At 44.5% G+C, this 27,970-nt stretch overlaps 1 protein-coding gene across 5 annotated transcripts; it reads right to left on the bottom strand.

The window, feature by feature from the left end:
- Window positions 1-32: 32 nt before the first annotated feature.
- dnmt3ab (DNA (cytosine-5-)-methyltransferase 3 alpha b) lies at window positions 33-26,208 on the bottom strand. Of its 5 annotated transcripts, none has more exons than XM_019890445.1 (23): window positions 25,981-26,208; window positions 24,597-24,778; window positions 22,780-22,878; window positions 21,748-22,075; window positions 18,574-18,620; window positions 17,244-17,390; window positions 11,650-12,003; window positions 10,750-10,908; window positions 10,549-10,656; window positions 9,577-9,733; window positions 9,277-9,429; window positions 8,600-8,644; window positions 8,441-8,520; window positions 8,236-8,348; window positions 7,436-7,619; window positions 6,896-6,980; window positions 6,564-6,709; window positions 6,030-6,120; window positions 5,793-5,941; window positions 5,239-5,339; window positions 4,941-5,010; window positions 4,735-4,853; window positions 33-4,037 (listed from the first exon to the last, which is right to left on the bottom strand). In XM_019890445.1, exons 2-23 carry the CDS (start codon window positions 24,654-24,656, stop codon window positions 3,896-3,898), a joined length of 2,937 nt encoding a protein of 978 aa, XP_019746004.1. In that variant the 5' UTR covers window positions 24,657-24,778; window positions 25,981-26,208; the 3' UTR covers window positions 33-3,895. The 5 variants fall into 5 exon arrangements, with proteins under 5 accessions (XP_019746004.1, XP_019746006.1, XP_019746005.1 ...); XM_019890447.1 differs by having other exon boundaries at window positions 5,254-5,339; XM_019890446.1 differs by lacking the exon at window positions 25,981-26,208 and adding an exon at window positions 25,481-25,961.
- Window positions 26,209-27,970: the final 1,762 nt, after the last annotated feature.

Raw genomic sequence — 27,970 nt, 5'->3', positions numbered from 1 at the left:
CATACACTTTTTTTCACAAATCAACAAAAAGCAAAAACAAAACCAATACGTTTATTCAAGTGTTCTCCAGCACAATTACATACGGAGTCTTTAGCTTCTCTCTGGACACGAAACGTAACTTTTTTTTGTGTGTGTGAAGCTCTGAGTGCTACATTTGCTGTCAGAACTGAACTCCAAAGGGGGCGAAAAAAGCACATCGGCTATAAACAACAGTGACGGTTTCAAAGGCGACTCGCCTTGACCAGTGATGTGAATCAAACATTTCAAAAACAGACATGGGGAGAAGTTCACCGCGCGGAATTTCGGGGGAGAAAACAAGCGCATCGATACATCGCGCTGCCGTTTTTTTTTTCCTTTCTCACAACTGTCCCACAAATATGCACCGACTACAGCAATCCTCTAAAAGTCTAAAACAACGTAAGAAAACATTTTTTTTCTTCCCGTCAAAGTTAAAATGCCTTTTGTTAATATAGTTACATCAAATAATCGTTTGTCTGCTAAAACAAGAAGAACAAAATTCATATTTATAGATGCCGTAAAGTGGGAAAAGCAACTCGCGACAGTTGCTCCGTGACAAGCCTGAACAACATGGCGCCGGGGTTGGGCTGTGCCCGCCAAGTCGCTCAACTTCGCGTGCGGAAAATAGCAACTAAACCAGTGATTTCCAACCAAGACAAATTCTTCAATTTCACATAATTGGTCCGCAAATTATGATTAGTTGACCACAAATCTTTGGTCACCTTTCTATGTGATGTCTCGTGAGAGGCAGAACAGTGAAATGCTCTTTCGCTCGATGGCAGAAGGAAGATACAATTAAACTTTTGCCCATTTGTGCCCGCCCATATTTGGTACGCAATAATTTTCTGAGTTAATTACGATGAGAAATTATTTATTGGAACACGATATAGTTTTTGTGACGTTTTGGTTTGAAGTGAAATGTTCCTAATAATAAAGGTTGGGAAACACTGGACCAAACTACATCTAGATCGCAATCAAAATTCATCACATGATTTTTTTTTTCTTTTAAAAACACCCCCCGCCCCAAAAAACACCCAATTGATTATATATTAACCAAGAATTACATTTGTACATTTCCATCCAATAGCAGGGACAAAAAAACAAAAACGACGACGTTTCTGTACAAAAATGTACAAACACAAGACGACGGAAGTTTCGTGGCAAGTGAGGAAACGGATGGCGGTAAGGTCACTTAAGAACTGAGTTACATTAAGAGATTGAGTTAAAATCTTTTAAATAGATATGCTAAACATTTTTTTTAATATACTTTTGTCAGTTTTTCGTTTTGACAAGCCAACGCTTAAATCCCTCCATGTTTAGCTAAGCTTTTCCACCGTTTACCATCAAGAGAATTTACTCGCTTATTTCCGTACATGGAGGTGGCAACAGTGTACTTGTGGTTTACATGTCTGCCTTGCAGTTCTGTGGTTCTGGGTTCGAAGCCCGGCTGGGGCTTTCATGTGTGGATTTCGGAAGTCGTCCCTACATTACAAAAAGGAATACAAAATTATCCATCGGTTGGTTAGGTTGTCGATATGTGCCACGCGATGACCCCTGGTCCAGAACTGGGGTGCGTTCGCTCACCCATGTGGGTGTGCGAGTTGGCAGGTGCGCTTTTCCACGACAGAAAATTGTTTGTAACTGTACACTTAACACACTTTGTTCGGATTTTATTGGGGGTGGGGTCGTCGAGGTGGATTTGGTGGTGCGCCAACTCTGAAGATGTGGCGTGAATATAAAACATGAATTAAAATCGAAGATGCATTGACATTTTATAACAAGGAGACTGAAACCGAATCTCGAATCGCGATTGTGCACACCCCCGGAACATCCCCCAGATTAAAAAGCAATTAAACAAACGAACTACAAAATACATTTTATCTATTTTATGTTGTGGGAGATACATTTGACATACTTTGGGTTAAATTGGCTTAGTTTACAGGTTGGGGGTGCGCCGACTCCACCAGATAATTTTCCTAATTGCGTTGACGTTAAATTATTGAAAAGGAAGAAAAAAAACATTTCACGATGGATCTCAAAATTGAGGTGCGCAAGTGCCTTGCCAGGGGCAAGAAATATTCATTGTTTTTTTTTAAACCAAATAAATGTAAAATAAAAATTTTCACCGCTATGTACAAAATGGGCTTTGTTTGACATTTTTGTTTTGGTTGACGAGATAGGGGCGCACCAAGTGTTACGATACTTTCGCCGGCTAATTTTGTCCATCTTCATGTGAAACGCTGTGAATTAAACAGAACAAAACAAAATGTTTTTGCCAGGTACCCCCAAAGGAAAGACGCATGAGAGCAGTGCCGGAGGGGCGCCTGATATAATAATGACACATTTAGCTCCACATTCCTCCCCATCCGACGTGTGTTTTGGTTTACCAGCTCCACATTTAACTCGGAGTGTACAATCCAATGGAATTTATTCGCTGAATTTTGTCCATGATTTTCAAATATTTCCTACAACGGATTCCGAAATAGACGGCCGACCAAAGGTTGCATCAGAAATAATCGTTACACATTTACTTTGTTTTTTTGTCCCCTGGCTGATTCTTCTCCCAACCACAAAATATTGAATTATGAACAATTTTTTTTCTTTACAATTCAGAATTCAACCAACATTAGGCAGTCAACTTTGTTTGGATTTTTTTTTTTGTGGGGATAGTGGTGGAAGGGGGGGGTGCGTTTAAGCACGGTTGATTCATATAAAATGCACAATTACAATCTTAATAAAACCTGGGCGGTTCTACACTCCACGTATATTTATCGCCGCTTTACAACAAAGAAGGAGGGGCGTCTGACTATACATCGCGTCCTACAAGAACGTTTTTCACATATTTAAAGGAAAAAAAAAAAAAGAAATGACCCGCTCCCTCCCCAGACTATTGGCACAGCCTTACTGTCTACAAAAAAAGTATTGCGCCAGGGTAGTTCGCCTTATTGTAAAACAAATCACTTCCACCTTGATTAAAAAAAAAAAAATTCAAATACAAACAAAAAAAAAAAAAAAAAGGAAAGTATAAAAGTGCTTTTATAATGTTGATACAACAGCACACCAAAAAATTGCTATAAAAAGGTAGAAGGACTTTTTGTGAAGCCGCACCATGTTGTCGAGGTTTGGGGTTTTTTTTTTGTTTGTTTTCTTTTTTTCCCCTCACCTCTCGCTAAATGTACAGTAAATGTCGTCAGTCAGTATGGAACACGACGTTATTTATTAATTTTTTTCCAACGGCGGGAAACATTGTCACTTAGCTTAGTTTGTGCCCTTCTGGAAGGCGAGTTGTGAACAAGAGAGCACCAGTAAGAACTTTGTAGAAAAGCGGCAAAAAAAAAAAAAAAAGCACAGAAGTCCTCAACGCTTATTTCTTTGTTTTTCTCGTTGTCTTTTTTAACGCAAAAGAGCTCAGTTGACGACGTTTCCCGCCATTGCGGAGCACCATGGCATTGGAGCCATATTACAGTAGTAGTAGTAGTAGTAGTAGTACCTTTTTTTTTTTTTTGTTGTTTTTTTGTATTACCTTCAGAAGCTGTAAACGACGAGGTATATGTGATCTTGTTGTTTTGTTTTGTTTTTTTGGATTCGGAGAGCTCCCTTTACGCCAGAAGCTAGGCAAAAAAAAAATTTTAAAAAAAGTACAGTACGGTCACCCCATGTTTAGCTCTTCTCCGAAAGCATAGTCTCAAGTATAGCTCACGCAAAAAAAAAAAAAAAGAAAACCTAAATCAAGGCGATAATAACACTGCTAAAAAAAATAAAATAAATAAGAATAACAAATAGAACATGGGAAGTCTACACTGAAGAGAATTCCGAGCGGGAAACCTCGGAGGCTCAAGGCTCTGACGCCGCTTAAAGGGCTGTCAAAAGGGGGCGCTCAAACGCAGGCGAAGTAATCTTTGAGTGGTGCAAAAAGATGGCGGATGACGGGAACGCTCCACGACCGTCCCAGCAGACGTTGCCGGGCCAGTCGGCTCATGTTGGACACATCCGTGTAGTGGACCGGGAAGCCAAAGATTCTGGAAAAGAAAAAATAATGAGCATACCGTAGCCAAACACATCATCAAACAGGATCAAACCATTCACTGCCACTGCTGGATATATTCGTCAAGTACGTTTTGCAACGACTCGACACGGAAAAGGGCCGAGCCCGGCTTGTCAATATGAAACCGCTTTTATGACGAACAGGTAGACGGCGCCATTACATGGGTTTGGATTTATGATCAGCACAGCTTTTGAGTCGAAGATAAAGATGATGGGGTGAATCTCGTTTTGTCACTTTGATTGTTTATAGACACCGAGTGTTGGCAGTACAACAGTGACAATAATTACATAGATTCAGTACCAAGCAGGCACTTTTTTTCATTTGAATAACGCAAATGTAGTACTCGAAGTGCATTTTGTCCACCCCTGTTGATACTGTTTGATCAACTTTGCCAGAAAAATGCGAGAAAACGTGTTTTCGATTGTGAATTTGGTGTTTACAAACAATTTATGCTGTAATTCATTAAAAAAAGCATCAATAAAACAAAGTTTCACCCGTCGGTGAGGTAAAGAGCATTGACAGGCAGAACATCAATGACAGCCATTCGATTAGAAACCGAAGGTATCGTTTTTCATGGACACGCCTGATTTAAGATTTCATGGGAATGACGCGGTCGGTTCGGTCGGTCATAAAATGCAGTTTTGGTTGTTCAGAGATTGGTTGACGCTTGCCTCTCCATCTCGGTGCACCACAGTATGTCCTCCTTCTCGTTCATGAAGACGGGGAAGTGCTGGTCCTTGCCCTGCTTGATGGAATTGGACCGGGTGGTGATGGTCCGCACCTTGTCAAACTGACAAACAAGACAAAGAAAGCGAGAGGTTTTGGGGCCGCGCGAAAATGTCCGCGCCGAGGGTCCGGCTATCACGCGATGGCACACCTTGGCGGTTCTGCCGTGTTCTAAGCAGTCCTGCAGGTCCAACTTGTCATTGCGCATGGCCGTCAGAGGCCTGAGGAGGAAGCGGTTTAGCTTAAGACCGTTCAATGGAAAGCAAACAATCACCGAGCCTCATTTCCAGTTTCGTGTTCAGCGGGCAGCCCGCTTGCGGGACTACGGGCGTCGTGGCTCGTCTTGGCAAAAGCGTCACAACAAGTGTGTGAAATCATAAAAATGGCAACTAAGGTTATCTAAACAATCCCGGCTTCGTGTTTGAGTCCACGTGGATGATTTCCCTCACCATTCACCCACCGACCTGTTCATGCCAGGAAGGTTACCCCAGAAGTAGCGGGCGCGGTGGGCGGCCGACACTTCCTTGGCGTCGATCATCACCGGGTTGCACTGACGATCGGACGAAAATGACAACACACGCACAAAAAAAACAACAAAATATGTCAGGAAAGAACATTTTAAGTTACAACTTTGACACTGTGACATTTTGAAGGCCACTTTGATATGGGACATTCAAAAAAAAAATCATTTTTGGGGGGATTAAATGTTAGTTTGTTAAGCAGGTTTACAATGGGAATTTGTGAAAATGCTAAAGATTTTTTTTTGGGGGGGGGGATGCCCGTACATAATTGTTTCAATATATGTTTGTAACTAAAAATGTTTTTGTAATTAATTGCTGTTGGTGGAGCGCGTTGGCTCAGCTTGGACCGTGGGTACAGCTAATATCTGGTGCCACTAGGGGGCGTCAGTCTATTGTTTGGTACTGGTGATTATTTCCCCGAGGCACACCAGATGACGTAATAGGGGCAAATCGTGTGGGTGCCGGTGATTGGGAGAGCGTACCTCCAGAAAGCGAGAAATGTCCCTCTTGTCGCTGACGCCCATGGCCACCACGTTTTCGAAGAGCCAAAAGAAAGGCCGCTCTTCCCCGGCCTTGGGCCGAGCCTCGTGCAGCAGCCTGTAGAACTCGAAGAACAGGCGGCCCGTGCCCTCTTTTGCGGCCGCACGGTCCACGCAGACGTCAACGATGCTTTGCGGATTGAGCAAGAGCGAAATGTGACGAAGCGCTTTTCCACCCACCGTAAAGGCCTTTCCTCGCGGGGTTGACGATGGAGAGGTCGTTGCATGGACTTCCGCCTATGACCAGATCAAATGGACCCCACTCTTGGATCTGCAGAGTGAAGACACACGGACAGCAGATAACTTTCAGGACACACGACACCACATAATTGAACTCTTTAACGGCAGCCATTTGCCTCAAATTGGGAAAGTCGGTGGCAGCCATTTTGGACATTTCAAAGGCTGACAGAAAATCGAGTTCTGGAGCTATATCAGCGTAGAACCGACCAAAAGAAACCCTGAACACTCTTCTTTTATCAGGAATAAAAAAATCTACCAATGACCATTCTTTAGTAAACAGCTGTTGAATATTTTCTTGCAAAATAATCGTTTCCAATGGAATTTCTGAGGAAAAGAGCTTTTTGTGAAAGGATGCATTTTAAGCAGAACTATTGCTTTGATGCTATTTTTTTTACACTACCGCGAACAAAATTCTCAATCATGCCATTAAAAAAAAAAAAAAACTTGCCAAAAGTCGGAATGGGACAAACTCACGTGCTTGCGCGTGACGTTCCTGACGTCACCCACGTACATGATGCGGCCCTGATGCCGGACGAGCCCCACCGTGATGGAGTCCTCACACACCTCCGAGGCCACGTAGCGCTCCACCCGGATGCCCAGCTCGCGCAGCACCAGCAGCCCTGCACCGCAAGAAGGTCCGTCAGCGCTTATGCAGCAAAAGCAGGCGCGTAAAAAGGGCATCCACCCCACGTCCCCGCCGGCGAATACATTTCAACGGGCAACAAAATCTTTTGGCGGGCAATCCGCCAGAAGCATTTGGATCAACGAGGAAAAAAAAAAAAAAAAAAATTGCGTGCGCGTCTTACCCGTTGCAATCCCGTCGAAGAGCGACAGGACTCTGATTGGCTTCCTCTTCTCAACCCCGATGGGCGGGTAAAGCTTTGCCGGTTGCTGTGGCACAATGCGAGAACGCGCCGTTACCACGTGTAAATCTTGCGGTGGTTTCATGCAAATCACTTCTTTCGGGTGAGAAAGCGCAGAAAAGAAGATTTTTTTTTTTTTTTTCACACCGGTGACGATGAACAGTTGTTTTCTTCGATAAAATACCACGAACAATGTTGAAAATGTGCCACGGATGGCAAAATAACGTCTTTACAATGAGCAGTGTCACAATTTTACATTTGACAACATTGACAAAGGAAAACAAAAAAAACAGTTGATGGCAAATGACGTCAATGTTGTGTTATGATTCCCGCATTTCATGTCAACGGCGCATGACAGCAAATAATGTCAAATACTTACCGTACGCATCAAATGCTTGCAATAAAACCACGTGGTGAGACTTGATCATCCATCCATCCATCACACCGGCACAATCGCGGGCCACCGCGGCGCGTGTCACTTACGAAATCCTGGTCGTGGTTGTTGGCGAAGAAATGCTGCAGGCGGCAGGTCCAGTCGGGGCGACGTTCCAGAAGGCCGTACGCCCCCTTGGGAGCGCACATGTAGCAGTTCCACGGGTCCTCCTTGATGGCGGCGTGGGCGGCGCCCTGGCCCACCAGGAGGTCCACACACTCCACACAGAAGCACCTGGGATTTTTTGTTACATTTTTATGAAATGCTTCAAGGATGCGGGCATTGTTAAGCCGTCTCACGTTCTGCCTGTAATTCATATCTTTGTTGGTAGCTTGAGGGAACCACAATTTAAAAAAAAAAAAAAAAAACTCCTATATTTTTTTCATTAATCGTCCGATTAATCGGTTATCAGATTTTTATTCTGCCAAAAAAAAAAAAATCAGGATCCATTGGGCCCGACGGTGCACCCACCCCATATCGGCACTGTTTATAGTGGTAGCTCTACTTACGAAATTAATTGGGTCTGGAAGAAATTTCTGAACTAGAAATTTTTGTAAGTAGAGACACGTTTTCCATGTGAATGCCCTAATCCGTTCCCTCTTAGCCAATGGGATGCCGGTAATAGCCAATAGCAGAGCAGCTATACGTATGTTGCGTTCAGGAACCTCGTAGCTGCGAGTAGCAGACCATAATGTATTTTTACGTTTCGTATCTTGAAGTTTCTTTCGTAACAAGAGGCAATATTTTCCTGCTGAGGCGTTTTGTAACTTGAAAGTTTCGAATGAAGAGACGTTCGTAAGTAGAGGTAACACTGTACTCGTAGAGGACATCGCGGTGCGTCACAATTTACCGGCAGCAATTGTTGTTCCCGCACATGAGCACTTCCCGTCCGCCGCAGCAGATGGTGCAGTACGACTGATAGCCGTCGTCGTCGTACTGATAGGCGCACTCCAGGAAGCAGTTCTGAAAAATACCGCATCGGCGACGGGCAGGGGAGTGACTCGTACGGGCTGCAGGATTTGGAAGTGGCCAGTAGTTGGCGCCGAGTGTCTCACCTTGCAGCCCTGGCACATTCCTCCCGCAAAGAGCGGGTGCTCCAGGCTAACATTCAGACTCCCGCAGGAGATGCAGATGTCTGCGTGCGGAGTGGATTGACAATGTCAAGGGGTACGACGACGACAAGCGACGCGCACGTGACGGTTTGCCTGACTTACCTTCGATGCTGCGGCACTTTTGTCTGACTTCGTAGATGAGTCGCTCTGAAATAGCAATGGGACATCGTCGCGGTCTGTTGGATGTGGTTCGATTTTGGGCGTGGGGCTTTTTAGTGCGTCCTGTCATGACAGACAACTCCGCACCACTTCACGTTGATTGGCGGAAATGGTGTTTAGGCTTTACACCCTAATTTGAAACCCTAACCCTTGTTTGAGAGCCTGACCCCCCGGGTTAGAAACCCCAACGTTGGCTTGGAACCCTAACCCTTGATTAAAACCCATAACTTGAAACTAGCGGGGCTCCAATTGATCGTCGGCTCGCGATCAATGCCTTTCGTTGTCGATTAAAGAAAATGATCACGTGCAGCTTGCGCTTTGCAGCCAACGAGACACCAGCCTGCGTGCGGTGTAGGCTCGCCTCCCGCATTCCTTAACACGGCACGTGAGAGACCAAACCAGTAACTAAATCATAATATATGTTTGTGAATTCTCTGCACTGTCGATTTGAAAAACTGAGGCATATTCCGGAACTTAAGGCCCTACAAAAGGCGGCCAGAAAATTGGAAAACGTTTATGTGAGTCAGAAGCAGGCAAGGGTCTAGAAGACATCCCTGCGGTACGCCACAGGACTCAGTATAAGAGGTGTGGTGACAATTTGCATGAAACTAAACTCTAACCTCGCGTTCCTTCGTCGATGATGTCCTTGACCCTGGGTTTCTCTTGGCTGCTCTTTCGAGGCTTCTTAGCAGGCGGCGGCGGCGGTGTGTAGGAGGCGGCTTCTGGTTCCACCCACATCTCCGGGTAGACCTCCTTGTACGGGTTGCGCTCCTCTGCGGGGTTCAACATGGAGCAAACCATTCTTCATTCCTTCACGGGGTAAGAAGCCTCAACCCCAGGAATGAAACTAAGATGTGAAACCCTAACCCTGGCTTGAAAGCTACAAAAACTCGACTTTGCCTTCTGGTTCTTGTTCTTACCCTCCGGCGGCTCCAAGCCTTTGGGACCGGTCGGCTGAAACCCGGCCGTAGCCCATTGGATCATCTCCTTGTTTAGAAGTTCCACAGATTTGGAAGTATCGCTGTGGTCGCTGGCCGGACGGAGCGCGAAGGCTTTGCCTGCCCGTCCGCTGGCCACCTGGGATCACAGTTCACAGCACAAAGGCGCAAATAAGCCCGTCCCTGCGGCTCACACGTTGCTCGGAACAAGTTGTAGGATTTGAGGATGAGGATGAAGACGAAATGAACTCACACCAGAATCTAAGCTTGAAACACGAATGTCAACCACTAAGCCATGTTTGAAGGCCAATCCCAGCCTTGACATGCAAACGTGAAATCGTAAACCCCTGCTGAAAATTTTGACTGGCCAACCAATTTGTAGTTCTCAGCGATTTGTCTGTCCTGGTCTTTTGTCTTGTAATTGAGTATTGCAACTGTTTGTATTGTTTCTTTCATGACCTACTTGGTTTTTATTTCTGTCATTGTGGTCTTAAAGTTTTATGTGTCTCACTGTGCCATTTTAGAAACTTGCCTTTGGGACGACGGCCGAAAACTAGCATTTATGCTAGGTTTGGCGCATTTACACTGTTTATTTATTCTTGTGTTGATTAATCTGCACTGTCTCAATGTCCAAATAAATAGATAAATCAAATAAAATATATAAAACCAAAATTTCAGACCCCGCCCTTGAAATCCCCACCTTGGTTCGAATCCTTACTTGAACACCCTCAACTTTGTTTGAAAATGTAACGCGGGCCTGAAACTTTGATTTGAAATCCGAAGCCTGACTTGAAATCCTGACCTTGTCTTCAAACCCGACAGTGAAACTCAAACCCACCCTTCTAACTGCATCCCTCATATGAATTTGCAACCCAGATTCGAAAGGCCAACCATTGATTTCATCATAGTTATTGCTGACAATGTTGCACATGCACTTTTTTTGTCGGCGTTTACCTGTAGCACCTCGTAGATTGCTTTTTTGTACATCGGCTGCTTGTTATAAGTTGGCTGGTGAAAGGCATTGTTAAAGGAACTTAAGGGCAAGAGTTTCTCAACACAAACCTGAAAAAGAAGAGGTGGAAAACGTTCACGTGACCAGCGCTCCACGAAACTCGCTCCAAATGTCGAGAGTTGGGACAAAAAGGAAATAGTCACCACTGAGAATTTGCCGTCTCCGAACCACATGACCCATCTGGTCCCCTCGGCGGCTCTGCTCCGTCCCGTCATCCACCAGGACACAATTCGTCCCGGCCACCACGAGAAGCCTCGCAGCTTCCCCCAGACCAGGTCGCCGATGCCAAAACCGCGATCGTCCTGCAAATGTCACATGACGGCATGTTAAGTGGCTCGAACGGGGTCTCGGGTTGACAAGGCTTTTGTATCCGCCAGTCCAGATTCATTCCGATCTGGGTTTTGGATGCCGGAAAACCAGGTGTCTGGTCACGCGACAAGTTTTTATAAATGCTGTTGCTCAAAATGACTTTCTTTGAATCCTGGATTTTGCACCCCGGAAAGACAAGGTGCGGTCATCTTTTGGCAGGTTTTTGTACCCGGCATTTTGGGATATTATTTGCCACGAATCCAGGGGGCTGTATCCTCGAAAAGCAGATGCTTGGTCACCCTTCAACGGTTCTTTTACATTTGACGTTGATGGAAACTATTCATGGGAAATCAAGGTTTCTGCAACCCGTAGAATTGGATCTGTGGTTTTTGTTTACGCCATATCTAGAAATAACTTCTTGGTTTTTATATGGCGGAAAACTGGATGTCTGGTCTCTACAAGATAGTTTTGGTAAACCCCATCTGTGAATATGGCTTGCTTTTTAGACTGGTTATTCTACCTCGTAAAGATTAGGATTACCTGTGGCAGAGTTTTTGGATCTGCCATTTCTAGAAATTATTTGCCTCAAGCCCGCGTTTTTGTACCCTGGAAAACCAGATGCTTGGTTGGTCACCCTTTGACAGTGTTTTTGTATTTTTTTTTTATGGCCGACCGGTCACCCGAGGACAAAAGTAAGAATAGAAAGCTGCGAGACGAGGTTGTTGTCTTCCTACCTCATACTCGGGTTCGGTGTCTGCAGCCTTGGGGGAGGTCTTGTCTCCACCTGCAATGGCGACGGGCTCAGGGGTGGTGGCCACGGTAGGTGAGGCCGGATCGGTAGGCTGCTGCTGTTGAGGCGCTTGTTGTTGCGGCAGAGACGGTTGCGATTGCGCCGGCTGCGATTGCGGCGGGCGCTGAGGCGGATGCTGAGGCGCTGGAGGCGGGCGTTGCTGCGGAGGCTGATGTAGCGGCTGCGGAGGCGCTTTGGAAGTGGGCAGACGCTGGCTGGGCGAAATCTCAGGTTCCTTGCTTGAGTCCGGATCCGTTATTGTGTTCATAGCTGACATCAGTTTGGCCTTTTTCTCTGCCTGGAACAAAGAGATGAGCACAGGTAAGGACGACGACTACTTGGAATCCTAACCTTGGCTTGAAACCAGAACCCAGGCGTTGAAACCCTAAGGTGAAACCAAAAGCCTTACTTGAGCTCACCATTCATTAAAATCCTCATTTGAGACCATAACCTAAAACCTGAAACCGTTACTGTATTTGAGACCATGACCCGGGTTTGAAATCCCAATTTGAAACCCTCGCTGTGGCTTGTAAGTCTTCATTGAAAACCCGCCTTTATTTTAACCCACAACCCAGGCTTGGACCCTTTTATTCAAACGTCAAACCCTCATTTAAAACTCTGAAAGCCCTCAGTTGAAACCGCAGCCCCTGTCCTAAATTCGACCGCATATTGTGCTGACTTGTCATGAATGCGACTCTACGTCCGACATTGCGCAATTTGGGAAGCTCAGACAGGCGTCAGGGGCCCCCCCCCCTAAAAAAATTGGTCCTTTAAGGTTGGCCGTGGAGTAGAAACGTGCCGTTCAATCAAGAGGCCGTTGCCGGTTTATCAAAATCCGCAGTGGAGCCCTGCCTGGCCGCTTCAAAGCCTCGGGGGGGGGCAACATGGTGCTGCTTGCTCGCTGGGCCTCTGGGCGCACTCCGGTTGCGCGTGCTGCTCCGGCTTCCCCCGTGCATCACAGCACAGACTTGCACCGCCGGCACCAAAACAGACAGACTCGATGATATTATCAAAGCAAATAGTAGCTCGTACAACCAAATACAATTTCAGGTACGCGTCACCTTTTTTGGGGTTTGCTTTTTTTGAGTCGTGTACTGTATTAAATAAAAGGAATGAACTAACCGGTTGATTAATCGGGGTGAAGGGTTCAGGTTAGGGGGGGAAAACACGAAAAATGTATATATTGTGGTCAATTGATTGATTGTAATTAACAAAAGAAATGACAATGAATGAACAGTATTTCAGGACAATTTTTTCCTTTTTAATTACGAATGAAATATTTACATGGACAATCTGGCCACCCCTGGCCTATGGGAAGCCCCGTTTTGTCTCTGAACTTCCTCCCACTTGTAAATGCGACCCCCCGCCCCCCGCCTCAAGCCCCACTTCCCCCGACTCCGTCTCCTTTTCAGGGGCCTGACAACAATGTACGTTAGCTTGAGCCCTTCTGAAAGCCAAACGGGGTTAAGAAGCAGCAAAGACACAATGAAGGCAATCTCGATGGTTTTCACACTCAGAACCTCGAATAAACTCGGGGGACACACGACAATAAATAGGCAGGACAGACAATTTAAAAACCTAACCTTGTCTCAACATAGCCTAGCCCTTCTTAAAGCCACCAATTGAGAACCCTAAGCCTTCTGTGAAACCTTCACCAAGGCTTAAAACCCAAATTTGAAAGTCGAACCTTGTCGGGGAACTTTCATTTGAAACGCTCACCCTTGTTTGAAACCCAATCCAAACCTGATTCCAATTGCTAACTTTTCTTTGAAACCCTAATCTCAAACCATGAACCCCTGAGCCTTGTTTGAAACCCCAACCCAGGCTTGAAAGCTCATCTTTTGATCGCCCAAACCGATCCTAAGAGCCTAATTTGAAACGCTGACCCTTATTTGAACCACTGATTTGGATTAACCATTTTGAGTTTTGCCTCTCACAGAGATCTGAGACGAGTTGATAATCCGACTTGGGTTCACTCCGATGGGGCCTCAAAAGGTGACACAGAGCACTCTAAGGTGGGGGGGGAAATCCCTCGGAAATGACAAAATGCCACCGCGCATCCTTTTCTGTGAACTTAAAAAGCCGCAGCGGCAGGAAGATGAAACAGGTAGCGTAGCTAGGACGTTTTTTTTTTTTTTTTAACTTCCTCGTGCAAACATGGCCGCTGCACAAAAGGAAGTCCGACCTTTGCGGGCTCTGCAGTGCAACAGGCAGGAAAGATGCAGCGGGAGCCATTTTGGCTCGTGGATTTTGACGGCTCTGTGCAGTTAGCCTCGCGTACAGCTTAGCCCTGTGGCTGAACGCTGAAAAACAAAAAAAGGTCAAACAAGGCAGTCACTGAGTGCGCCTTCTTGTGACGCGGAGCAAAGTCATTCCTAGAACCGCTGCCACCGAGATTTGCGGATGAAAGTGACTCAAGTGGGAAAAAAATGCAAATGGCAACTCTATGAAGTACCGCAAATCGACTGACATGCAGTAACAGAAAAACCGCGACCCTCCATCGAGTTTTCTATTGAACCACAAATGGCGCGATTGTAGAGAAAGAAGCGGAATGCCACAGGGCAATCATTTCGGATTGGCTGTTAACATCTGCGACGTTGCCGTGTCTGGTCACTCATGAAAACTAGTTGGCAAACAGCTAGCTCTTAATCCATTAAACTCCTGTACTGCTAAGTGACTCGGTAGGACGTGTCGTCGTCATTTTTCATTACGGATAAAGACCTTCGAGTAGGCTTGCAAAGTATTGTTCAATGATCTCTACATGTGCTGCTTCACCGTTGGTGTTCAAACAGCCGCTGCTGCCTAAGTCGCAACATCGATGCTTAACCAATAGCATTTTGCAGTGTTTGTTAACATGTAGCTAAGCGATGTTTCCCAAGACAATGCGATGAGGTTGTTTTAAAAGCACAACATGTAATTCTCTTGGTTTTATGTTGAGCTTAACAGTAAACTTCAACTGGGAGAGGCAAAAAAAAAAAAAGCCTGATGCCTCTTTTATCAAGAATTTCTTTTCCAAACTGCTCCTTATTTTCAAGCAAGTTGACTTCACTGCCACCATACAGAAACGCTCATGCTTCTTTTACACGTCTTCTATGATTTTTCTCTCCTTCCTATTCCATCCATTGTGAATGTATTGCATGTGACTACTACTACTACTACTACTACTACAAAAACATTAGATGGTGCAGCAGTGGAACAGGAAATAGTTTCAGCACGTATCGACCAGCACGTGGGGGTGAAACAACTTTTTTTTTTCTTTCCCACCACCCAAGCAACTCGACTGAATCCCGCTCGCACGCTCGCTCACATTCTCCCTTTCCCAAGCAGATGGCGCACACAACACAAGAACAACAACAACATTTGGCAAATGGCTGCAGTCAGCATATTCTACACAAGTCGATCACCATCCATGCATGCTAACAAATAATGCAAGTGCACCTACCCAAACACGAGCCTCATAGTCCAGCCAGTGTGGAGGTTTCTTTTCTTTTTTTTTTTTTTTCTTTTCAACCCCCGCCCCCCGCTCCCTCACTTCCACTCACTCACACAGGCATGCACATTTCTTTGTCTGGGAATTCAGGGTCAGGTGGTGGCCCAAACTCCTTTCTGGTTGGCTAGAGAGAACTCGCCGAGCATCTGGCGGCCGGCCAGGAGGAGGCTGTCTTGCGAGCACAGCGCCTGAGAATTTGCCGCAAAAACGCTTCAAAATCTGCACTGCACGGAGTCATTTCCATGGCGAAGAATGGGGGAGGGAGAGCCACTGTAACAGCAGGCGCATTTAAAAAAAAAAAAAAAAACATGCAAAGGCTGTGGTGCGGTAAAGCCCCTTCGGCCCCCATGTGGGCCATGCAGTGGCATCCTGGCGCCTAAAAACTTGCAAAACACATTTTTAAAAACCCTTGTGGCCTCCTTGCATTTTCTAACTTTAGGATACGGTTGTGGCCAAAATAACAGTTAAAAACGAAATAAAATCATTCCGTACATCAAGAAAGTATTCAGGGCACTTCACTTTCATCAATGACACATTAATTCGTTCCAGGCACCCCTTCATTAAAAAAAAAAAGGAAATAAAATAATTCAATCGATGGTAAAGGAATAATTGTGCATCATGATTTCATGCTTTCAATACCCATTCACATTGTGCTACTTCTGGTGGGCACGCCTTGGCCACCAAGGAGGTAGTATCAGGCACAAGAAGGACAAGATAAAACAAAAAAAAACAAAGGATAAAGAATATAATGCGAGTTTTGTCATATTGTCTCTCTACAAGTGTTGCTGCACTGTCTGCGTTCAAACATCATTGCTTGAAGAGTTTTAACTACCCCAACGTTGATGCTAGTTACAGTGCACTGGGGATTAGCATTAAGCTAGCAGATAAGTGCTTCGGGTAACGGATGGAGGGACGCTCATAATTGATGTGGTTCGGTTCAATAGACTAAAAGCTAAATTTGTTTGCCCGCATAACTCAAAAGGTTAACACTTATCATCAATGATGAGGTGTAGTTATCGCTTATGTTTATGTGTGTCCTGGGCTTGTAGCTCAGTCATCCTCCTTGAGCCACTTGTTGTGGAAAACCCAACCCAAGTGGACTCGCTTGCCTCGTATTTCATGGCCATTCACTTGCGGAACCCTGGTATGTCGCGCTAATTTGGCAATATTTCCTCCCCCAGACGTTTTTACGGGCGCTCGCTCACTGAGGAGAGTTGAGTAGGGGGAACGGTGTATTGGGGGAGGGGTCGCAAAAGGCAGAAGAAATGGAAATATGAAGTCACACTAGTTGAGCCACTTTACAACAGGGAGCGACATTTAACCAGGAAGCGCGCGCACACACACACACACACACACACACACACACACACACACACACAAAAAAATCTCATAGGTCAACGCACCCAATGGCCACGAAGTGGGCCATTTAGCGAACCAAGCAGTTATGCAACCATTCACACTTAAGGGCAATTTAGAGTCTTCAATGAACCCAACATGAATGTTTTGAGAGTATGGGAGGAAGCCAAATTTCCTGGAGAACCCCGAACAGCGGAACTGTGAAGCACACATCCTCACCACCTTCCCACCGTGCGCTGCCTGTCTCAGATGCATATCGACTAATTTACACTGAGAAGCACGGTGTCAACATTTTCAAACGACATGAGCATCGACAGGCCGACTGCGTGAGAATTTGTCATGAAGCGAGGCTTCCCTTCAAAGGAAGCTGCAACCACGCCCATCGAAAAACGACAAGAGGACCGGAGACGCATTCCAGCGCGTGACATCAACGCAGCTACATGTGAGTTTGGTTCTCCTCCTCCGCAAACACAATTGCGAGCACAAAGGCAGGAAATGCGGGAACCATGTGAGCCCTCGCTGGCCAGGAAACTCACTGAAATCAACAGTACCTTCTCGTGATATCCAATGAGCCATCAAATACACTTGGCTGTAAAGCGCCCGACATCTAGAAACCCTGGCAGCTGGTCTATGGAAATCCGCCTTGCACTTTTTTTCCCCCCCCTTAAGATGGCGGTGGCTGTGGCACTCACCTCCATCTTCCACTTGGCCAGCCATTCCTCTCGGGTCCGCTTGCTAATGTAATAAGGGTCTCCGGCCTGGAAGGTTATTCTGGGCACGGGCCTCTGACGAAGGCTGATCTCCCCGCCAACTCCCCCTCGCAGCCTCCCGCGATCTCCCTGTTTTTCGAGTGTTCACATAAAAAAAAAAAAAAAAAAAAAAAAAACGATAAAAAAAAAATAACAATTAAAAATGAGCTAGTTCTTCCATTCTCTCGCAAATAAAGCATGCGGATTTGTACCGCCCCAACAGTGACACGATTCGTGGAAAAATTCCCAAGTGTATTTGACGTTCCACATTTTATTCACCAGGTACCATTTCTTTCGTAAAGGCCAAGATCTGGCATTCCACTTCACATCATGTTCAGTTTGAAGATATTCCTTACAGTGGATACCGTTGTGTTTGAAGTTACGCGAGCCACTGACTGCTTCTAGACTTTATGCTAAGCTACGCTAACTGACTAGTAGCTCTGGATTTTTACGGAATGAGCTGATTGATCAGCTCCTCAATCGCATCCCCAAGTAGCAACACTCTTCTTGTCTTCAGGCTAAGCTATGATAACTTTATGCTAGTCCAGGATTCATACGGAACAAGCAGGTCGGTCAGCTCCTCGGTCGCACCCCAAAATGTCAACCCGATTTTAGTCTTCAAGCTCAGCTACGCTAACTGGCTAGTAGCTCTAGATACGTATGGAACAAGTAGTTCATTTGGCTCCTCAATCGCGTACCAAGACATCAAAAATGCTTTTAGGCTTTATGATAAGCCAGTAGCCCCAGATCTGTACGGAATGAGCAGCTGAGTCGTCTCTTCAGCCATTTCCCAAAAATATCAACAAGCTAATTGTCTTCGTGCAATGCTACACTAACTGTCTTGTTCGCACTGAATAGGTAGAGAAGGAAAAGATCGATTAGCTTTGAAGTCATATCCCAACTGGTCTTGAGGCTAAGCTATGCTAACGGTCTGATAGCTCGGGATCTGCTCCTCAATCACATCCCAAAGCATGAACCTGCTTTTAGTCTTTGTGCTAAGCTATGCTAATTGTTTAGTAGCCTTGGATTTGTAAAGAACGAGCACATCTCTTGGTCATCTTCTCAATCGCATTTGACAAAACATAACCTGCTTCCACTCCTTATACCAAACTATTTCAATTGTTTGGTTGCCTGAGATCCATGTGGAATAAGCAGACTGGTCAGCTCATCCATGGCATCCCAAAATGTCAACCACCGTCCAGTCTTTAAAATAAGCTATGCTAACTGACTAGTAGCCTGGGATGGTAATGATCACAAAAGGCAGTCTTCTTACCTCGCTCTTAAGCTCTTCGCTGTCATCTTCCTCCGTGTGCTCCACATCTGCAGAGGAAGAAAAACTGTTAGCTACCACCATTGCCAAATGTCATCTTGAGTTAAGTGAGGAATCTAAATGATCCATAGGTTCGCTGCGCAAAAGTTAGCTGCGACCTCCATCCTTCCCGCCACCCTCAGGACAAGCGCTGTAGAAAATGGATGGAAAATTGGAATCGCACAATTCACTTGTATAATCTCTCTCTATGAATTATAGGCGAGGCCAAGGAAATACAATCCGCATCTGCACATTTACATTTGGTTTATTTTTACCCGGACGCTTTATTTAAACACCATCATCTTTAGGATTGATGGAGGTCTCGCTCGTCCCTGAGAGACAGCAGCTGACAAAACAAGTTCCACCGCACGTCGTCCATTTCTGTACTTTGCTACTCCGCCGGCATTTCTACAAAAAGCTAAACCAAATACGTTTGGCCTCTTCTGGTCTGAAGCGCCCAGATGCTTTCAAGATTTTTACCTCTGATCGGGTTTCAAACAAGGGTAAGTTAGGTTTTCAAATTATGGTTTGGGGGTGTGGGGGAAAGTGAAGAGTTTGAAATTAGGGTTTCAAACTAGGGTTGCGGTTTCAAATTAGAATTTTAGGCCAATGTTTCAAGTTTGGCTTTAGAAGGATGAAGCGACGGTTAGGGTCTTAAACTAGGGTTTCAAGGCAGAGTTAGGATGAGAAACTTTAGAAACACACTATGTGGCAAGTAAGTATTTTTAATGCCTCAACTTTTTTTCCCCATAGATAATGGGGCAAAGAAAAAAAATCTGTATCTCAACACTAATTATTACGCTACTGCTAAAAGTACTCACTATCGGTCATGGAATCACAAAGCAAGAAAAAAACCCTCTCAACTTCCATACCCTTCCTTGACAAACACTTGGTAGCCTTGAGAGTGACAGAAAGACCCCAAAAAAAGTAACAGGCAAACAATAGTGAGTTCCTGAGTTTGTGTTTTTGGTGAGGTAGCGAGCTCGTGAGCAAGTGAGTTCGTGAGCTGGAGAGTTTGTGTGTTCGTGACCCAGTGAGTTAATGAACTTGTAAAATGGTGAGCTCAGAAGATGGCTAGTGAGCAAAATAGTAAGCTAGTGAGCAAGTGGGTTAGTGAGCTAGTAAGTTGGCAAATTATCAAGATACTCAGCAAGTTAGTGAGCTAGTAAGTTAGCAATTGGGTGAGAAAGCGAGTTAGCGACTTACTCACCGAGTAGGTTAGCAAATTAGCAATCATAAGTGAGCTAATTAGCTACTGAGTGAGCAAGCTAGCGAGTTCAGAGTTAGGGATTCAAGACAGTGTTACAGTTTCTGATTAACATTTCATAATTGCACTGGGTTTTGAAGTAAAAATTATAATTTTGAATTTGTTTCAACAAAGGATTACGGGTTTTGATTTCGGATTCAAAGCCGAGGTTAGGGTTTTGAGATTAGGTTTTCACCCCGACATTCAACTTGGGCTGAAACTCCAGACCCCCAAGAACCAGAGAGCACAAAAAAGGATGCAGCTGGAGAGCAATTCTGGGCACAACGCCAATTGGGGTCCCGATGGAGGCTCGCTGCCAGGTGGCGCTCTATGCTGCTCTATTCTGCTCTTCTTCTTCTTTTCTTCCTCCTCATCAAGGTCGCAAGTGAGGGAGAGCAAGACATTCAGGAAGAGTGTGTGTGTCTGTGTGTGTGTGTGTGTGTGTGTGTGTGGGGGGGGGGTCGGGTGGGCACGCGATACACTTCATCTCCATCTCGGCCTGTCATCGCCTCCCTCCTCACCGAGTCGCCGTGATTTATTGCTTTCTTTGTATGTACACTCCTACAACCAGGTAGTTATAGGAAAATATGAGGAAGGATGTGGCAAGTCTTTTTTTTTGGGGGTGGGGGGGGGGTTAAAGTGTTACAAATTATAAATGCAGTAAAAAATTATATTGGATACAACTAGATCATAAAACAAAAAGTTTTTAAACATGCACTATGGAAAATTTAGAAAGAGCGCAAATACATTTTGTTTTCATGATTAAAAATGTTAAAATAACAAAAAAAAAATTTTATGCAGGCGCATTTTGGATGATAAAAAAATGAATATATATATATATATATATATATATATATTCATTTTTTTAATCATATCATTTTGATCATTATATATATATACACACACACACACACACACTGTAGTTTAAAATAGTTTCTCACAACTAAACTATTTTTAAAAATCACAAATGACACGAATAAAAAAAATAAACTTTAAAATTAGGATTGGGAACTGTTAAATATTTTCTCACCATTATACTATAAAAATCAGAAATGAAGTCTAATTATAAAATATTAACATTGAAAAATATTGATTCGCAGTATAAACGTAAACAATGATACAAACTAACCTATTAGGGTTTTTTTTTTTGTTAAACGTAGAGTATAACATAATGAGAGGAGTTAAAATGTGCCTTTAAAAGGATAGCAATGCACACATTTTTAATTTTCATAAATGATTCCACATGTTGGCATCCATTCCAGAAGTCACGCTAACAACTCACATTTGGTGGGTCTCTCCAGTTTCCGCCTCCCTCGCTTCTTGTGCGGCGCCGTCCGCTCGTCCCTCTCGCCGGGACACAGATGCTGGACGCCGTCATCTGGCCGACAGGAGGAAGAAGAAGAGGAGGAAGAGCAGGAGGAGGAGGTGGAGGAGGAGGAGGAAAGCTCCCTGAGGATCCCGTTCTCCGCTTCCCTCCTGTCTGACTTGGGGACGCAGGCGTCCGACGTCCTGCCTCGGAGGTGAGCGCTCGCGTCGCCGTTGTAGTGGGCCGTCAGAGCCCCGGGGTGGCCGCGGACGCCATCTTGGAAGGAGCCGCAACTTTAAAATTAGGATTGGGAACTGTTAAATATTTTCTCACCATTATACTATAAAAATCAGAAATGAAGTCTAATTATAAAATATTAACATTGAAAAATATTGATTCGCAGTATAAACGTAAACAATGATACAAACTAACCTATTAGGGTTTTTTTTTTTTGTTAAACGTAGAGTATAACATAATGAGAGGAGTTAAAATGTGCCTTTAAAAGGATAGCAATGCACACATTTTTAATTTTCATAAATGATTCCACATGTTGGCATCCATTCCAGAAGTCACGCTAACAACTCACATTTGGTGGGTCTCTCCAGTTTCCGCCTCCCTCGCTTCTTGTGCGGCGCCGTCCGCTCGTCCCTCTCGCCGGGACACGGATGCTGGACGCCGTCATCTGGCCGACAGGAGGAAGAAGAAGAGGAGGAAGAGCAGGAGGAGGAGGTGGAGGAGGAGGAGGAAAGCTCCCTGAGGATCCCGTTCTCCGCTTCCCTCCTGTCTGACTTGGGGACGCAGGCGTCCGACGTCCTGCCTCGGAGGTGAGCGCTCGCGTCGCCGTTGTAGTGGGCCGTCAGAGCCCCGGGGTGGCCGCGGATGCCATCTTGGAAGGAGCCGCTGACGCTTCCCGTCTGGGAAAGGATGAGGGCGTTAAATCACGTTTCTGCAGCGTTGGACTTCTGTGGCGGTGCATTTGTAAAGTGTTCACAAGCACCTGCACCTTTTACACATTTTTGTTGTTCCAAAAGTGGAAAAAATGTTCAATATCAATGACACTGGCAAATAATCGTTGAACTTTGTGTTTTTTTTTTTTACATTATGTTACAATATTTTGTAGGTTGTGACATACACTCGGCTCTGAAAAACTTTGCACTGTGAGGTCGATGCGCTAACCACTGGACTAGCGGGCCGTCCGCTCTTAAAATGATTCATGAAAGTATTGCTCTATCTGTGACATACACACACAGTGCTTCCAAAATCATTTTACAGGGCTCCACTTTTTCCACATTTTGCTATATTACAGCCTTATTCAAAACGATTATTACAATTTTTTTTTTCCACCTCAAATTTCTACACACAAAAATGTTAATTACATGTTCGTATTTGAAGGGCCATCCAGCCCGGGTGGTGATGCTCGGGGCTAGCCAATGGCAGAGCAGCTCCAAGTATGTTACGTTCAGGAAACTCGGAGCTGCGAGTAGCAGCCCGTACTTTCGGTATCTTGAAATTTCTTTCGTAACAAGAGGCAATATTTTCCTGTTGAGGCGTTTCGTAACTTGAACATTTCGTATGAAGAGACGTACGTAATTCGAGGTACCACTGTATTCGTACTCACTGTGAGATGCGTGCGTTTCCGCGCCGGCTTGCCGGCGACGTTCAGGGTGTGAGCCTCGTCCGTCGCGGGCTCGGCGTCCGTCGTTGTGGCGTTGTCATCCTGTCAACGACAACCGTACGCTTGGTATTGTATCATTTCAACGAGAAGTCGCCGTTTGGCGCGAGTGGGAAAAGCACAACCCATTCAATTTTTTTCACTGGCTTAACATGTTTCGAATGAAGTGACAAATGATTTCATAAAATACAAAAAACAAATGTTAAATGCTCATTGCTAACATTCTTTCTTCGACTATTTAAAAAAAAAATTGATTTAACAGTTGATTTGTAATGATTTAATTATTATTTCCTACAAGTAGCGCATCTTTGGCGACCTATCTATGCCAGTGACAAATTGCGACAGACGTAACAGTTCGACGGCAAGAAGTACACAATTAACCGGTGTATGGACTTTTTATGACCGTCTTGTTTTGCTGGGATGCCGTGAGATTTATTGAAGGTTACGCACGGGATGACTCAATCCTCAGCCACACGGCGACCTCGTCAGCACAACAACAAACAAAACGCCATTTTCACACTCGGCTTCAACCCGGTTTTGGAGGAGGAGGATGAGGAGGAGGAGGAGGGGGAGGAAGATGGTGGCGGAGAAAACAAACAAACACCAGGAAGCTGTGTGGCAGCCCGGGGGTACCACTACCGCGCCGACTGTGCACTATTTCTGTCCGAGTAGCCGCTGATTAAAGCTGTTGCCAGGCAACAAGGGCTGTACTGTGTCATGGAAACGCGGGAGGAAGAGGACGCAAACCTCCCCGCCAACCTTCACCCGCCAGGTCCTCTTCCCTCTTCGACGCTAGCCAACGCCCTCGTCACAAGGCGCCATCGCATACGACGATGCGTACGATACGGGACTTGGAGAGCGTCCCATACAGGAAGTCAAACAAAGTTCGACAAAACCAGTGCAATGTGATAAGACATGATTTGGACAACAATGGACAAGTTTTGGCAAAAATAGGCTTTTGCAGCTGCTCTTAATCAAATTCCACGGAAAAATATTTTAACTTCAGAAAAGTTCAACAAAAGCAACCCCTACGTGAGAGGATTTACACTTTGGCCAACGATGGCCTCTCACATCAAAGTTTGGTCAAAGTCAGCCTTTGCATTCAGTGAAGCTCACCCATGTCGTTTTTGTAGCTGTGACCATCGGCGACAACATAACCGTAATGTCATCGGGTAAAATTTGGATTGATTGTACATGACAAAAGATACAACAACAAACCGGTAACATTTCATTTTTGGCAGTACTCCATCACGGGTAAGTCACGCTAGCAACGGAGCTGCCTTGGCGTGCCACCGTCCAATTTGTCGAGTTGTTTTCCATCAGATATATATGTTGGGCAACAATACAAGGGACAATTACTCCAGTAAACTCTTATTTCTTTGTTAAAAATGCAGGAAAGACAATTTCCACATTCGCAAAATGTAAAATATTTTTGTTGGAATGCCCTACTTGAAATTTTGAGGACACAAAGCCTTTTTTTTTTTTTTTTTTAAACAGGCACTTTCTCACGTCACCGGGACGCCATTCATAAGTGAAATATTTTTAATTTTGAGGCACACCTCCAGACAGAAAATACCCTCCCACTGCATCCCGACACAGCATCCCATAGTCCCGCCCCCTCAGCACATTCACAACGAATGTATTCGTTGACAGCGCCCTGCGTGTTGCAAAGTGCAGTGTGAAAAGGCCGTACATCTGAAAAAGGTAGGTCGGGGAAAAACAAACAAACAAACAAACAAACACTTGTGAGTGTGTTTTCTTACCATCCTGCTTCCCGTCGAGTCAGAGCTTTTGAATGCAGCCACAACGGCATTGGAGGGCATGTTGAGCGGGGCGGGAGATGGTGGATAGTGAACTCAAATTTTTTTTTTTTTTTTTTTTTTTACTAAAAAGTGGTTTAAAAAAAAGAACTGAAAAAATGAGATGACCCCTCTTCACTCCTCTCCTGGAAAATAAAAAGATTTTTTTTTTTTAAGAATAGGTCTTTATAGGCTAAAAATCCTTCGACTGACTGATGCATAAGTATATGCAGGTGTTCTCAAGTGACTTACGATGGACTTTCGAGTTGACCCAAGTAACAACAAGTCAGTATAATTTTTGTCCAAAATTTAGTTCTTTTTGACCTAGCAGTGTTACATGTGTCAGTCATTCACATGATACAGTATGTTTTGAACAGTTTTTTTACACAGCTTTTTTTTTTTTGTACAAAATAACCCAAAAAGTTGGGTCAAACTGACCCAAGTAGCCATTGTTAACATTTTTGACCAAAATTGGGTTATTTTTGACCCAGCAGTTTTAAGAGTGTGGCAACCCCACGATAGGAGAAAATTTCTTCTTCTGAGAAAACGGTAATTATGATAATAACCAGGTAAACCATTGCTCTGGAAGTTTAACTTTTTAGAATTGGTAGTTTTTACCCCTTCTGGATCAAAATCTTCACCCAATATGCTGGGGGCAAATCCTCAACCCGTTGAACTGGCTGTAAATAGCCCAACGTTGGCTCTGCCCCTTTTGGACCCAGTGCTGGGTTAGCTATTTCATCCAATGTGGATTACCTTGGACCCAGCAGTTTTGAGAGTGTGCACAGGAAGGATTTCTGAATGTCTTTTAGGGACTAGCACAAGTATTCGAGCACACATTACTGTACCTTTAAATGTGTCAGTCAAAATTCCTTGTGCAACGGAACGGAACGTTCGAGTGCTTTAAAAAAATGGCACAGGTGATGCGTTCACTTGCTCCGTGTCGGTTTTGATGCTGACAGGAGGGTACGAAAGGTGTCAGTCACTGAAAATTAACCGATATAGTAACATCGATCATAGGAAGGAATGGGGTGGGGGTGGGGGAAGTATTGGGGGCGGGGCTGGCTGCAATCAGACCCGCGGGATTGGGGGCTCTTCTTCCAGGCCCTGCTCGTCAGCGTTTCGCGAGGTCATTCGCGGTGCATCTTTTTCTTCACTTCAAGCTGTCCAGTGTTTGCAAATGTCACCCACCCACCAGCCAGTCAGTCAGTCAGCCACCTCCTCCTTCCTTCCGCCTAGTAAATGTGCTCCTTTTCCGCTACCCCGTCACGGCGCCCCCCTCGCCTCTCTTCCTTCTACCCTCCCCTCTCCAGGCCGTAAACGGACTTAAGGGAATCGAACACGTTACCCGATGTCCCCCCACGTCCAGAGAGGGCCTCCGTTTTTTTCTTCCTCCCCTCTCGTCTCGTCCTCCCGGAGCCTCCTTCCTGCCTTCCTTCCTCTCTCTCTCTCTCTCTCTCTTTCTCTCCCCGTCCTCCGCCTCCCCTCGCCGGTCACAGCTCCTCCAGATGCTCCGCTCGCTCTCTGGTTCTCGCTGGCTGCAGCGGGGCCGGCGCGTCGCTTCGGTGGGACGCCGCCGGGTCCTAACGCCCGAAATGTTTCCGCTCACAATCCAACCTATAACTGCTGGATTCAGCGCTCGGTTGTGCTTTCGCTTTAAATGTGATTTATTATCCCCATTAAAACGCCCTTGCGCTTTAAAACAATTAACGCGGGCGTTTTGCTTTTTCGTTTATTAATGTTTTAATTGTATTTGACCATAAACTATTTGGTTGATAATGGATTAACTGCACCGGATTATATCAGGAAATTGGATCTAAGCTTTCAAAAGGTGAGGTTACAAAAAATAAAATAAAATAAGTGACACAAAATGATGTTGGTCGGCCCCTGGCGGCTGGCTGTGGGAAAGCTTAATACTGCATCCGACAGTTGGGAGAAAAAGAATGTGCACCTTTTGGAACGACACCTATTTCATAATGTTATTTGATCCTCAACAGTCAGCGTAATACCACTCAACAATTATACATATCCATGATTTTATCTGACAACAACTTTGTATTAAGAACAGGGTAGCAATTTCGTGTTCCCATACTTTTCCCGCCATGCAAAAAAAAAAGTGCGTGTAAAAACAGTTTGTGTGGTAACTGTCTATTTTGATTTTGGTGATGATCAGATCCTCTAATATAGGTCATTTGTTCACATGCTTTTTCTTGCAACTTTGTTTACATCTATTTGGTAAAATCACAAATTGTGTTTTTAAAAATAATTTCCCCCAATGGGTTCTATCAGCTATAAAATTCAAACACGAATACTATAACACTTTCTTACCTAAAAAGAAATAAATGAATAAAAGAACTCTTGAAAAAAAATTGCACTCACCTTTTATGTGATGAACGAGGTGACATGCAGCTTGTTGCTCTTGTCCACTTAAGATATGTTGCAACTGAGTAGCCTGGAACGTCTCGCGAGATTTTCCGAAGTACCTCGTGACAAAGGCCAACATTACCGCCAAACATTATTTTAAATCTGTTTTTAATATCTCACATTTGATTTATTTACAAAATGAATGGCGGTGACACGTTAAGTGTTTTAAAATGAAACCAAATGTACAGCAGAAGCATAAACACACACACACATACGCGCGCACACAGATAGACTTCAATAAATAACTTTTTGCACATTGTATGAAAAAAAAAGAACCCCTCTGCTTGTGTTTCCACCGTGTCTGCTTGTTCAGTAAATAAAGTCGTTTTTTTTCTAGCGTCTTCCATTTAAATGCGAGCATGTCGAGGCATTGTGTGAATGATTAAAGGTGACACCGACACACACATTTGGATGCAGACATTCCGTTTTGGCACAAAAGTCAAGACTGACGACAAGACAACCAATTTAGTCACAAAAAAGCAAGACAAAGTGAAATCAATAAAAAAGGGGAAATTTTGTTTTTGTTTGTTGTTGTTTTTCCGAACACAGTGGATGGTGCTTATAAAAGGTGCCGAACTCCAGAAATTAGGAGTGGGCAAATTGTTCTATTGAAGGGCCACATTTTTTGTTTTTGAGAAGGAAAGATGGAACAGGACATTCAAAAATGAGGTTAAAAAAAAAAAACATACAAATATATAGTCATTCATTCCCACTTTTTATTTCACCATTTATAGTTAATGTAATTATCATTTAAAAAAATGTTTTTGAGAAAATAATGTGTGTCAAATTATGTTACCACTTTTTAATTGTGTTATTTACAAGAAGTCAAAAATAGCCTATTATTTAAATCATTAAATTTAAACAATGCTAAATTTAGTTGAATTCATTTTGAATGCAAATAAATAAAAAAATAA

This window comes from Hippocampus comes, unplaced genomic scaffold (genome assembly GCF_001891065.2).
Source record: "Hippocampus comes isolate QL1 unplaced genomic scaffold, H_comes_QL1_v1.1 scaffold168, whole genome shotgun sequence".
Lineage (NCBI taxonomy): Eukaryota > Metazoa > Chordata > Actinopteri > Syngnathiformes > Syngnathidae > Hippocampus > Hippocampus comes.
The sequence above is the reverse complement of the archived record's forward strand: the minus strand, read 5'-3'. Positions and strand labels throughout refer to the sequence as shown.

Excerpts from the sequence above, each read along its gene's own strand:
- dnmt3ab (XM_019890445.1), bottom strand. The coding sequence starts at position 24,656 with ATGCCCTCCAATGCCGTTGTGGCTGCATTCAAAAGCTCTGACTCGACG. Across the intron at positions 10,657-10,749 it reads GAGACGGCAAATTCTCAGTG|GTTTGTGTTGAGAAACTCTT; the intron begins GTGACTATTTCC and ends CTTCTTTTTCAG. Across the intron at positions 4,038-4,734 it reads TGGTGCACCGAGATGGAGAG|AATCTTTGGCTTCCCGGTCC; the intron begins GCAAGCGTCAAC and ends TTTCTTTTCCAG.